The following is a 12,808-nucleotide window of genomic DNA, read 5'->3' as shown; positions in this document are numbered from 1 at the left end:
TTAGCTTAATTAACATGTTACTAGCATGGTTATCAAGTTATTAGCATGTTTCTAGCAGTATTTTCATGTTACTAACATGTTGCTAGCATTATTAACATGTTACTAACATATTGTTAGCATGATTAGTATTTTACTTATGTTTTAACATGATTAGCATGTTACTAACATGTTAGCATGATTAGCATGTTACTAGCATGTTTAACATGTTGTTAGCATGCTTAGCATGTTACTAGCATGTTTTACACGTTTAACATGTTGTTAGCATGATTAGCATGCTACCATGTTGCAAACATGTTTCTATCATGTTATTAGTATGATTCGCGTATTTCTAGCATGATTAGCAAGTTATTAGCATGTTAAACAACATGCTGTATGGTTTGAGTTACTAGCATGTTGTTAGCATGATTAGCATGTTACTAGTATGTTAAACAACATGCTGTATGGTTTGAGTTACTAGCATGTTGTTAGCATGATTAACATGTTACTAGCATGTTTTACATGTTTAACATGTTGTTAGCATGATTAGCATGCTACCATGTTGCAAACAGGTTTCTATCATGTTATTAGTATGATTCACGTATTTCTAGCATGATTAGCAAGTTATTAGCATGTTAAACAACATGCTGTATGGTTTGAGTTACTAGCATGTTGTTAGCATGATTAGCATGTTACTAGCACGCTGTTAGCATGATTAGCATGTTGCAAACCTGTTTTTTTAGCATGATTATCATGTTACTATCATGTTACTATATGTTTTGCATGGTCTTAGCATGTTGCTAGCATGATTTACAAAATGACTAGCATGTTTCTAGCATGATTAGCAAGTATATATACATATTTGTTTTTTGTTGTTGTTTTTTGCTAGTGTAATCACAAAAAATAAAATGTAAAAATAAATCAAATTAAATATTGTTAATGTATCAAAAAATAAAGTAAAATAAAAATATTGCTGTCGCATAAAGATTAAGCACTTTTTTGCTGGCATTTTGCTGTTAGTCATGCAGGTTGAGAAAAAGGCACATTATTGTTTTTTTCTCCAACAAATTAACACTTTTTTTATTGAGAATTCATTTTTTATTTTTTTCAAGGACATGGGCCAACTCGCTGACTTGCTTTGCTTTTGAAAAAGAAGAGTTTGGAGAGGGAGGCTTGAATACCTCTCTTTACTCTCAATGTGACTCTGAGAGCTGGACCGGGAGATTTATCCGGTTCTGGTTTGGGGTCTTCATCTACTTCTTCTTGGTCACAATCCTTGGAGCTCATTTCATTTGCGGCGTTGCAAAGAGATGAATCAACATCATCCTGCATCAGTTCTTTTTCAACGGAAAACATATGAATTTCAGGACTGCAGAAGCCAGTCTTCGGTCTCAAGGTAAAACTTTCCCTGGCCAAGTCTTTCTTCTGTGCCTTAGGACGCATCAGTGTGCAGTCGAGGATAACTGCAGATAGGACAGCTGTCAGATAGCTTACTGCTATTTTGTTTTCATGCCACACTGACATCAAGTAGTTCTTATGTGCCAGGATGCCATGAGCTTCATTTATAATTTGTAAAATAATACCATTCTCATCAGGAAAGCACTTATTTTTAAGACTGCAGGTAGCAACATAAATTCCTGCCAGGTTTTCTAGTCCCTTTACCAGACTGGAGACAAGAGCATCAGAAAGATAAATGGCAAAACTGTCAGAAACCTTAAGTTTTGCAAGCAGTCCATTAACAACACTTTCTACAAGATGATATGGCAAGGTTAAACCTTGAAAGGCTTCAGTTATTTCTTCTTCTCTGCTTCTTTCAAATGGAGTTTCATCAAATATATTCTCAAGCTCCATCTTCGGTTCTGAATTGAAGGTCTTTTTCTTTATTCCAGGTCTTGGTGTGAACAGCTCATTCTCAGGGATTATATCAGGATTTGGAGTTTCACTTTTCAGTGTTTTTAGCTCACACAGCTCCTCAAAGCAGTTAGAAATGGCATCATGAAGCTCCAGCTCCTCTTCTGAATCAAGGTCCTCCAATTTTATTCCAGAACTTGGTCCAAGCATCTCATTCTCCGGTATTATATCAGGCTTTGGAGTTTTACTTTCAAAAAAAGATTGAGCACCTGATTTCTTCCCTAAAAGAACAACAGGAATTAGCAAACATTTTATTTCACAGTAAAGAAAATGGCACTGGAAGCTGAGGCTGTGTGGAAAGTAAAATAAAATAAAATAAATATTATAAAAATATTGCTGTTCTATCATTAAATAAAAATGCTTGTGTCTATAAAATAAAAATAAAATGATCACTGTTGTATGGAAATAAAACAAGAACTATGTTGTTGTATTCCAAAAATAAAATAAAAATAAAATATTGTTTTTGTATCAAAAATTATTTAATGAACATTATTGCTGTTGTATCAAAAACTCAAATCAATTAAAATGATTGTCTATGAAATAAAAATAAAATTATTGCTGTTGTGTTAAAATAAAATAAGAAACAAAAATGTAAAAAGTATTGTTGTATTATAAAAATATTGCTGTTGTATTAAAATAAAATAATAATGTTGTTTTTAAAAAATGAAAGTTAAAATGAAGTGCAAATAAAAATATTGCTGTTGTTTCATAACATAAAAATACAATTGTTGCTGTTGTATTAAAATAAAATATGAATAAAACTATTTTCAAAAAATACAATACAAATAAAATGAAATATTGTTTTTGTAACAAAAAATAAAGGAAAATTAAAAAATTAAATTTATTGAAAATAATTGGTGTATCAAAAAATGAAATAAAATAGTCCTGTTGTATAATAAAATAAATATTCCTGTGTCTAGAAAAATTACAATAAAATTATTATTGTTGTATTAAAATAAAATAAAATAAGAATAATGTTTTATGTTTTTTATTTAAAAAAAAATTAATACTGTTTTTGTCACAAAAAATGAAGTAAAAGAAAAATATTGCTGTTGTATCATAAAATAAAAATACAATTATTGCTGTTGTATTAAAATAAAATAAAATAAAATAATGTTGTTGTATTAAAAAAAAATATTTCTTCTGCATCAAAAAATTTAATTTTTTTTTTGCTGGTGTAACCAAAAAAAGAAAAGAAAATTAAACAAAAAATATTGCCGTTGAGTTAAAAAAAAATTAAATAAAAATATTGCTGTTGTATTATAAAATAAAAATAGCTTGTTTCTATAAAATGAAAATACAATATGCAAAATGCTGCTGCTTAAAAAAACTACATAAAACAATGTTGTATTCAAAAAATAAAATATAATAATATTGTTATTGTATCAAAAAATTGTATTTAAAATTTAAAATAAAATAATGGACTTGTATTGTGTTATCTAACATCTTTAGTATTTCATTATATTCAGTTTGATTCAGTTATGGGTGTTAGTGGGTATTAGTGTCTCTACAGGCACCTCACAAGTGAATGAAAACAGCATGTACAGTACCTTGCCTGACTATTTCAGCAACCCTCAGAGGATTTTCAGTGGCTTGACTCACGATATCCATTACCATATTTGTCACTGTTTTGCTAAGGATGTTCAAAGTTTTTCTCTCAGCTTTTGTCATTGTCCTGAAGCCAGCAGAGTGCCAGTTCTCCTCCAAGCTGCTAAAATCATCCATGCGATCTTCATGTGGTGTGCCTGGCAATATCAGGAACATCTTCAGATGGTACTCCGCCGCCCGTCGACAGAAGTAATGAAGCACGTCCATGTAGAATTCCCAGCGTGCAGGTATTTCACTGAACATCTGACGCAAAAGCTTCAAGCACAAGCAATCGACAGGAAATGTCTTGCCCATGTCATTAGTCAGGAGTTCCTGGTAAACGCAGTTGATGAGTTCTTTATTAAACATGTGGATGAACTCTTGCTGGAGGCAGCAGTCTAAAAATGTTATGCCATCTGAAGAGTCAGACCTGTTTAATAGATATTTGCAATGCAAGAATTGCATCACTCGTGCAAAAATGATCTTGCCAATGACGCTCGCTTCTCCACTCTCAACACCTGAAATGTGAGCACCATCACTTGTTTTGTTGGTGGGAGTCATGTGGTTGACACAGTGAGCACAGTTACTATATGGAACACTGATGCTCATTTTCTCCCACTCTTCAGCTCTCATTTTAGCTTCCAAAATCATGCTCTCCTCTTCTCGCAGACAGAGAACTAGAGCCGGAAGGATCACATCCATGGATACCCTTCTTATCCACTCAAAAATTTGCTCAAAGATGTGGGCTAGCTTTGATTTAGAAATATGCTTTTCTTTTAGTGCCCTCTTGATGATGTTGTAAGATCTGAAAGTGGAGAAATATATGCTTTTAGTTGCAGGTTAGCTCTTGCGTGTGCTTTTTTATATGATGGGATTTAACTTACTTGTTGGGTATCATTTGGAGCGGGTCAAATGTAAGCCATGGCATTGGAAGCTGATGCTGAGTGGATGTTTTGAGTGCCATGAATGTCTGAGGAGTGAAATCTCTGCGAGGAGTTTCTAGGTGTGAAAGCTTTTGAGTTGACGCCTAAGCAGACAATGGCAAAGAGCAGAGATATTAAATAAATAAATAAATAATTGCTTTTGTATAACATCAAATTAAATAAAAAGTTTACATATACCTTGCAGAATCTGCAAAATGCAAATTATTTATTTATTATATATTTATTTAGGATTGAAAGAGAAAATAATAGCTGAATTTATCAAAATGATCCTGTTCAAAGGTTTACATACACTTGATTCTTAATACTGTGTTGTTTCCTAAGATCCACAGATGTTTTTATTTTAATTTATAGATGTTCATGAGTTCATGAATTTAGAAAAGTCCTTCGGGTCTCACAAATTCAACATTTTTGTGTATTTGAACTCTTTCCAACAATGATTGTATGATTCTGAGATCCATCTTTTCACACTGAGGACAACTGAGGGACTCATATGCAACTATTACAGAAGGTTCAAACTGATGCTTCAGAAGGAAACACAATGCACTAAAAGCTTTGAATTTGAATATCAGAGTAAATTTAAATAATTTTGTCCTTTGGGAAACATGTAAATATCTTCTGTGAAAAAAAAAATCAAATCAAAATAAGAAAAAATGTACACATCTTCATTCTGTTCAAAAGTTTTCAGCCCCCTCTTAATGCATAATTTTTCTTTCTGGGGCATCAGAGAGCATTTGAACTTTCTGTAGTCCCTCAGTTGTCCTCAGTGCGAAAAGATGGATCTCAAAACCATACAGTCATTGTTAGAAAGAGTTCAAAGACACAAAAATGCTGAAAAACCAAAGAATTTGTTGGACCTAAAGGATTTTTCTGATGAACAGTGGGCGACAAACTCATGAACAACAATCACAAAACAAAAAAACACAGCTGTTGCTCATTCAAGTAACAAATTAAAAGCCATTAATTTTCACACATCTTCAAAAATATACCTTAATAAAATGGTAATTTTCCATCTAAACAATAACAACCACAAACTGTCACAATATATGGTCTTACCTGAGCAGTTAAAGGCACGTATTTTCTTTTCAACTCACCAGTGCCCTGGTTAGTCTCAAGAAACTTTTTGATTTTCCAGCTTGGGTTAAAAACTGTTTTTGAATTATTTTTCTCCATCCTTTCTAATCGATCGATCGTTATTGACGTCAAAATGTTTCAACAAATTAAATCAAAACATGCATTGTATGTGCAAATGTGTACTTCTTCCTTTAAAAAAAATATAAATAGGTACTGTTAGATCTTTACATGTAATAATTAAATAACAAGTATTATAAATTAATAACATTCGCGGTCACTGGATTCTGCAAACTCTGTTGCTATGACTGACGTTCCTTCTCAACGTGGATGCACAAAAGAACCAATAGATGGCGATGTTGGCGTCTTCACGCAAAATATCCAAAGAAGAGAAGGATTTCATAACATACAGTAAGTAGCTCAGTAGACCACGCTTGTAAACAATAAACTGATAAACTTGACTGGTATTTTCAAGATTTCGTTTAATTTTCCAACTATAAAAACATAAAACAAAGTTTCCGGTGAGACATCGTTTTATAGATTCCTTGTAGGTACGAAATCTCGAGCTCTTTGCTTTATGTGTTATAGTAACCACTGTTTAAGCTGTATACGTGTTATTATTACCACGGTTCACATATAATATATTTGATTAGGAATCTATGTAATATTTATGTACTTATCCAGTGATTGGTTAATAGTGATTATAGTAACCAACTTTAGTTTCTGCTATCAGCATATTACCATTGTAAATTTATAATAGGTTAAATCTAATTTGGGATTTCTTTAATATTTAATGAATGTATTTATTCATTTATTAATTCATTGGATTGTGGTTAAATGCTTGAAAGGTTTTGATTATTGGTCAGTACATAATTACCAAAAGTTTTTTGTGGGAGGGTGATGTTATAGTAACTAACTATACTATATGCTATATACATTTTATTATCACCACAGGTGAGCAATAAAAAATTAAATTCGATTTGTTCGATTTTTTTTTGTATGTACACTACCAGTCAGAAGCTTTTATACAGTATGCTATTTAATGTTTTTAAAAAGGTCTCTTCTTCACACCAAGCCTGCATTTATTTGATCCAAAGTACAGCAAACACAGTACAATTTTTAAATATTTTTACTATGTAAAATAACTGATTTCTTTTTGCATATATTTTAAAATGTAATTTCAAAGCTCATATTTTAGCATCATTACTCCAGTCACGTGATCCTTCAGAAATTATTCTAATATTCTGATTTGCTGCTCAAAAAATATTTATTATTATTATTATGTTGAAAACAGCTGAGTAGAATTTTTTTCAGGTTTCTTTGATGAATAGAACGTTCAGAAGAACAGCATTTATGTAACCTGATAAATCTCTTTATCATCACTTTTGATGAATTTAAAGCATCCTTGCTAAATAAAACTAGTATTTTCTATAATACTGTCTAGATCTTTCTATTTATGTTTCTTGAACAGCAAATCAGCAAATTAGAATGATTTCTGAAGGATCATGTGTCACTGAAGACTGGAGTAATGATGTTAAAAATTCAGCTTGGATCACAGGAATAAATTACATTTAAAATATATTCATATAGAAAGCAGTTGCTTTAAATAGTAAAAATATTTCACAATGTTACTGTTTTTGCTATATTTTGGATCAAATAAATGCAGGCTTGGTGAGCGAAAGAGACTTATTTAAAAAAACATAAAAATCAAAAACTTGTTTTGTGCATCTATTTATTAATTTACTGAATTATATTTGTCTTAATGATTGTGGTTAAATGTTGCTTGTTTTGATCTTTGTGCTTACTGATTATTATTGTGAATGACTAAAATGTGTCCTAACTAGTGTTGTACATATTATATATAGACTGATCATGGATGTCCCAGAAGCCAGTCATTCTCAAGATGCCCCGCCAAATGCTGCAAACTCTTCAAGCAATTCCAGTGTGTCCTTAACACCACATATGTTGGCCAAAATTGAACGAAATCGACAACGGGCATTAATGCTCAGGCAAGCCAGGCTCGCTAATAGACCATCTTCAGCTCCAGAAGGTTCCCCATGTGTTAACATATACACAAATTTGCACGAATTTCACTTTTCCATGTGCTAGGGTGTATAATAATCTGTCTTCCCTCAGGAGCTACATGTGCTAAAGTGGCAAAAACTATAGACTCAGGTGCAGGGTTTTTCATTGAAGAGGAGACAACAGAGGATGAGCAGCAGGAAAAAAGAGTGGTTGAACAACCAGGTGATCAACAATGGCATCACTGATCAACATATGCATGTTTTATTATTTTTTTTGTAAGTTTTTTTACTTAAGTTGAACTTCTGTTTTTCAGCCCCAGTGATGGAGCCTGATTATCTTATGTGTGAGGATTGTCTAAAACCATTTATGGACTCTTATCTCAGCAACAGTTTTGATCTGTCTGTGTGTGATAAATGCAGGTAAGGCGTCCATTCATAGTGAGTTCAAATATACTGTTAAATTAGTGGCACAGAGCCTACTGAGTTTACCAGCTGGAGCTGTTTCTACTGTATTTATCATTGTTTATCTCAGTATTTAAGTTTCAGTACTTATTGTGTTTCCTGTGCACCTGCAGTTCAACATCTGCTCAAAACAAGCACTGTAATGTGTATGCGTATATCAATTTATGATTGCATAGAGACAACGAAGTGAAACACAAGCTAATATCTCGTACGGAAGCCAAACAGAATTTCCTCCTGAAGGATTGTGATCTGGATAAGAGGGAGCCACCGTTGCGATTTATTCTGAGGAAAAATCCTCACAATCCACACTGGGGAGACATGAAACTCTACTTGAAGACACAGGTGGGTTCAACACATCCAAATATTAAACTCAAATCCCTCTAAGGATAAATAAAAAAAAGCAGAAAAACTGAAAATTGCAATGATTCATTAATTTTGGTTAAAAAAGTGTACTTTTATTTGATCAAAGTTATCATAAAACTGTAATATTATGTAACTGTATTACAATTTAAATGTAATTTATTCCTGTCATGGCAAAGCTGAAATTTCAGTATCATTACTCCAGTCTTCAGTGTCACATGATCCTTCAAAAATCATTCTAATATGATGATTTGGTGATGAAGAAACATTTATTATTATTATTAAAGGTGGTAAAGCGTGCTATGGAGGTGTGGGGCAGTGAGGAAGCTCTGGAGGAGGCCAAGGAGAGCAGAGAGGAGAACAGGGAGGTGCAAAAGCAGAAACGCTTTAATAAAAAGGTTAAAGGTATGAAAGCTGACCAGTCTGGTGCAGTTACTCGTTGACTGCCAGATTTGAAATATACAGTTGAAGTCAAAAGTTTACAAAATCATGTATTTCACATAGTTCACAAGAGAAAATAATAGTTGAATTTATGAAAATGTCACTGTTCAAAAGTTTACATACAAATGATTTAAATACACTTTGTGTATTTGAACCCTTTCCAATAATGATTGTATGATTTTGAGATCCATCTTTTCACACTGAGGACAACTGAGGGACTCATATGCAACTGTTAACAGGATCAAACGCTCACTAATGCTTCAGAAGGAAAAACGATGCATTAAGAGCCAGGGGGGAAAATTTTGAACAAACTGAAGATGTGATCATTTTTCTTATTTTGCCTAAATATCATATATATATATGATATTTAGGCAAAATAAGAATTTTTTTTTTTTCCATTTAGTACTGCCCTTCAGAAGCTACAGAAGATACTTGCATGTCTCCCACAAGAATAAATAAGTTAAATTTACACGACCTACAAATTAAAAGTTTACACACCTGGCTCTTAATGCATATTTTTTCCTTCTGAAGCATCAGTGATTGTTTGAACCTATTATCTGTAATAGTTGCATATGAATCCCTCAGTTGTCCTCGATGTGAAAAGATGGATCTCAAAATCATACAGTCATTGTAGGAAAGGGTTCAAATAGACAAAAATGCTGAAAAACCAAAAGAATCTGTAGGGCCTGAAGAATTTTTATTAACTAACAAGGGACTCATGAACAACTATCACTAAACAAAAAAGCACAGCTGTGGGTCATTCAGGTAACAACACAGTATTAAACTTTTGAACAGGGTCATTTTTATACATTCAACTATGAATTTCCCCTGTGTAAACATCTTTTATGTGAAATATCTTATTCAGGTCAGTACTAAATAAAAAATAACATGCATTTTGTATGATCCCTCTCATTTTGGTCAAATAATTAACATTTTGCAGATTCTGCAAGGTGTATGTAAACTTTTGACTTCAACGGTATACTTAAAGGGATAGTTCACCCAAAAATGAAAATTTGATGTTTATCTGCTTACCCCCAATGCATCCAAGATGTAGGTTACTTTGTTTCCTCAGAAAAACACAAACGAAGATTTTTAACGAAAACCGGTGCAGTCTGCCAGCCTTATCATGGTAGTGGATGGGCACCAGACCTTTAAAAGTAAACAAAAACATGCACAGACAAATCCAAATTACACCCTATGGCTTGTGATGATACATTGATGTCCTAAGACACGAAACGATCGGTTTTTGTGAGAAACTGAACAGTATTTATATCATTTTTTACCTTAGATACACAGCCACGTCCATCAGTCACGTCCATGGTCACGTCACATTAGCACGCGCTCTGGCGTAGAATACGCAAACGTCGTAAGGGGAAATCAGTGAAAAGTCCCGGATGAGTTTGCGCAAACTAACGTAATCTTTTAGCTTTAAATCGGTTTAAACAATCAGGATACGCGCAAGTAATTACCATTTTGAATAGCCGCTATACACACACAATCTCTGTGCACTGTGTAAACAATGAGTGTCGTATACATGCGACAGATCGCTTCCGGCGTTTGCGTATTCTACGCTAGAGCGCGTGCTCATTTGACGTGACTGATGCCAAACTCGTGCACATGACAGATGGACGTGGCTGTGAATCAAAGGTAAAAAATGATATAAATACTGTTCAGTTTCTCACAAAAACCGATCGTTTCGTGTCTTAAGACATCAATGTATCATCACGAGCCGCGGGGTGTAATTTGGATTTGTCTGTGCATGTTTTTGTTTACTTTTAAAGGTCTGGTGCCCATCCAGGTCAATGATAAGGCTGGCAGACTGCACCGGTTTTCGTTAAAAATCTTCGTTTGTGTTTTTATGAGGAAACAAAGTAACATACATCTTGGATGCATTGGGGGTAAGCAGATAAACATCAAATTTTCATTTTTGGGTGAACTATCCCTTTAAATCTTTTTCCACTTGAAAAGGTTGTACGTTTAGAGTGAATACTCATATAAAAACAAACAAAAAAAACCCCTAAATGTTATAAAGTGATGTGCTGATTAGACAAGAGACTGGCTAAATTTGGTCACAGTGTGTATTTACACAATGCTCTCATTTTCATTTGGCTTTCAGAGTTGAGGCGGGCAGTAAGGAGTAGTATGTTTAAGAAAGATACCAGCAGTCATCAGCATGTTTATGGCCCTGAGGAGCTGCTAGACGAAGAGGAAGATCTCTACAGGAAAGTGTGTCAAACCTGTGGACATGAACTCACTTTTGAGAAAATGTAACTATGTTTTTGAGTCTCACTGTTGTAGCTACTGTACAACAAAAAAGCAAGGTCCAGATCCAGGTCAGCGAAGAATAATCCTGATCCTGTTTCTGGTCTTCGACACATTCTACAACCTCGGAGTCCAGGTACTAAAACAGGTTTGCATCCGTTTCCAGTTGAACCAATTTGGAGTATCTGAAACTCCTAACCAGCATAGTGGTGCTCTTTTGTATTTATGGCTTCTGACGTTAAGAAATGTCAGCATTAAAGGTATAGTTTAGCCAAAAAGGTAAATTCTGTCATTAATTACTTTCAAACCCGTAAGACCTTCAGTCATCTTCAGAACACAAATTAAGATATTTTTCTGACCCTGCATAGACAGCAATGCAACTGCATTCAAGGCCCAGAAAGGTAGCAAAGACATTGTTAAAATAGTCCATGTGACATCAGTGGTTCAACTATAATTCCTTGTCAGTCTCTGCACAGGATACGCTTAAAGGTGTTATTTTTGTTTTCTTTGTGCACAAAAGATATTCTCATAGCTCCATAAAATTGCAGTAGAACCACTGATGTCACATGGACTATTTTAACAATGTCCTTACTACCTTTCTGCGCCTTAAACGTCAGTTGCTGTCACTCTATGCAGAATCAGAAAGATCTCGGTTTTCATCAAAAATATCTTAATTTGTGTTCTGAAGATGAACGAAGGTCTTATGAGTTTGGAACGACGTGAGGGTGAGAAATTAATGATAGAATTTAAATTTTTGGGTGAACTATCTCATTAAGATTAGAGTACGTGGCAGTAGATTCGATCACAAGAGGTCACTGTAGAGCTACTATTTTCAGAAAACTAAAAAGGAACAAACTGATAGATGAAGCAAGGTTGACTTCTTTGTCATTTTTGGGTTGAGCACACTGTTGAACATACTCTAAATCTGTGAAATGCAGAAGAGTGATATAAAATATTCAGTTTTACACCCAATCAAGCGTTTATTTAATATTTATCATGTGGCTACCAAACATCTGCCATATGATAGTGATATTATCATTCCTGGGTATCATAATGACAAAGCAGAAGCATCAAATTGGTCCAAAGTTGAAGTGGTAACAGGATCTCATTTCTCACTCTCCTACCTCGTAGAGACCAGTGCCTGTTTGTTCGGTGAGAGATATTGATAATTCCATACGTAGACTGAACGATTCTCTCACGGTGTTGTGTTTCAGTCTGTCTGCGTGACTACTGAAAGTATCAGCCTTCCTAATTCACAAGAAGCACGAATGCAGTCATTCCTTAATGACCACTTTTTTTCACTATCTTTGATGCCAGGGTTGGCTAGATACGACATGCTGTATTAGAAATTATGAATTTAGATTATGAAATGTTTGTTTAAAAAGATTTCTTTGTAATAAATGTTTTTGGGGTTTTCCACATACTAGAAAGTTACTTCATTTAGTGTTTACGTTGCTCATTATCAACTTTTATTATCTGATGTCTCAATAACCACAGACATGCGTTTTATTATTCTTCAGGGACACATTGTATGATCAGACGGCTTGCTTGCTTTTATCATGGTGAAGTTTGCGTGTGTGAGTTAGAGCGTGAACGTGTGAACGTTCCTTTTGTCATGGTGTCCACTAAGGCAGGGTTACACATGCCTTGCATTGCTGTCATTATTTGTGTTCGCCTATATCTTGTTAGCCTTTTAGTCTTTGGCCCCTTTGGGCCACTGTAGAATATGACCAAATGAAGGACAACTCTAGTAATGTCTGTAATGTCAAAAAA

The 12,808-nt window shown here is 33.9% G+C and overlaps 1 protein-coding gene across 1 annotated transcript; it reads left to right on the top strand.

The window, feature by feature from the left end:
- The first annotated feature begins 5,883 nt into the window (after window positions 1–5,883).
- Window positions 5,884–12,454, top strand: xpa (xeroderma pigmentosum, complementation group A). The gene is made up of 7 exons (XM_073842981.1): window positions 5,884–5,897; window positions 7,352–7,536; window positions 7,623–7,733; window positions 7,825–7,930; window positions 8,149–8,314; window positions 8,620–8,737; window positions 10,890–12,454. The coding sequence occupies exons 2-7, from the start codon at window positions 7,359–7,361 to the stop codon at window positions 11,042–11,044; spliced, it is 834 nt and encodes a 277-aa protein (XP_073699082.1). The 5' UTR covers window positions 5,884–5,897; window positions 7,352–7,358; the 3' UTR covers window positions 11,045–12,454.
- Window positions 12,455–12,808: the final 354 nt, after the last annotated feature.

The sequence above is a fragment of the Garra rufa genome, chromosome 6 (assembly GCF_049309525.1).
Source record: "Garra rufa chromosome 6, GarRuf1.0, whole genome shotgun sequence".
Lineage (NCBI taxonomy): Eukaryota > Metazoa > Chordata > Actinopteri > Cypriniformes > Cyprinidae > Garra > Garra rufa.
The sequence above is the reverse complement of the archived record's forward strand: the minus strand, read 5'-3'. Positions and strand labels throughout refer to the sequence as shown.

Bases quoted from the DNA above. Each gene is read 5' to 3' on its own strand.
- xpa (XM_073842981.1), top strand. From the start codon at position 7,359: ATGGATGTCCCAGAAGCCAGTCATTCTCAAGATGCCCCGCCAAATGCT. The intron at 7,537-7,622 runs GTTCCCCATGTG...GTCTTCCCTCAG, and splicing joins ACCATCTTCAGCTCCAGAAG to GAGCTACATGTGCTAAAGTG. The intron at 8,738-10,889 runs GTATGAAAGCTG...TTTGGCTTTCAG, and splicing joins CTTTAATAAAAAGGTTAAAG to AGTTGAGGCGGGCAGTAAGG.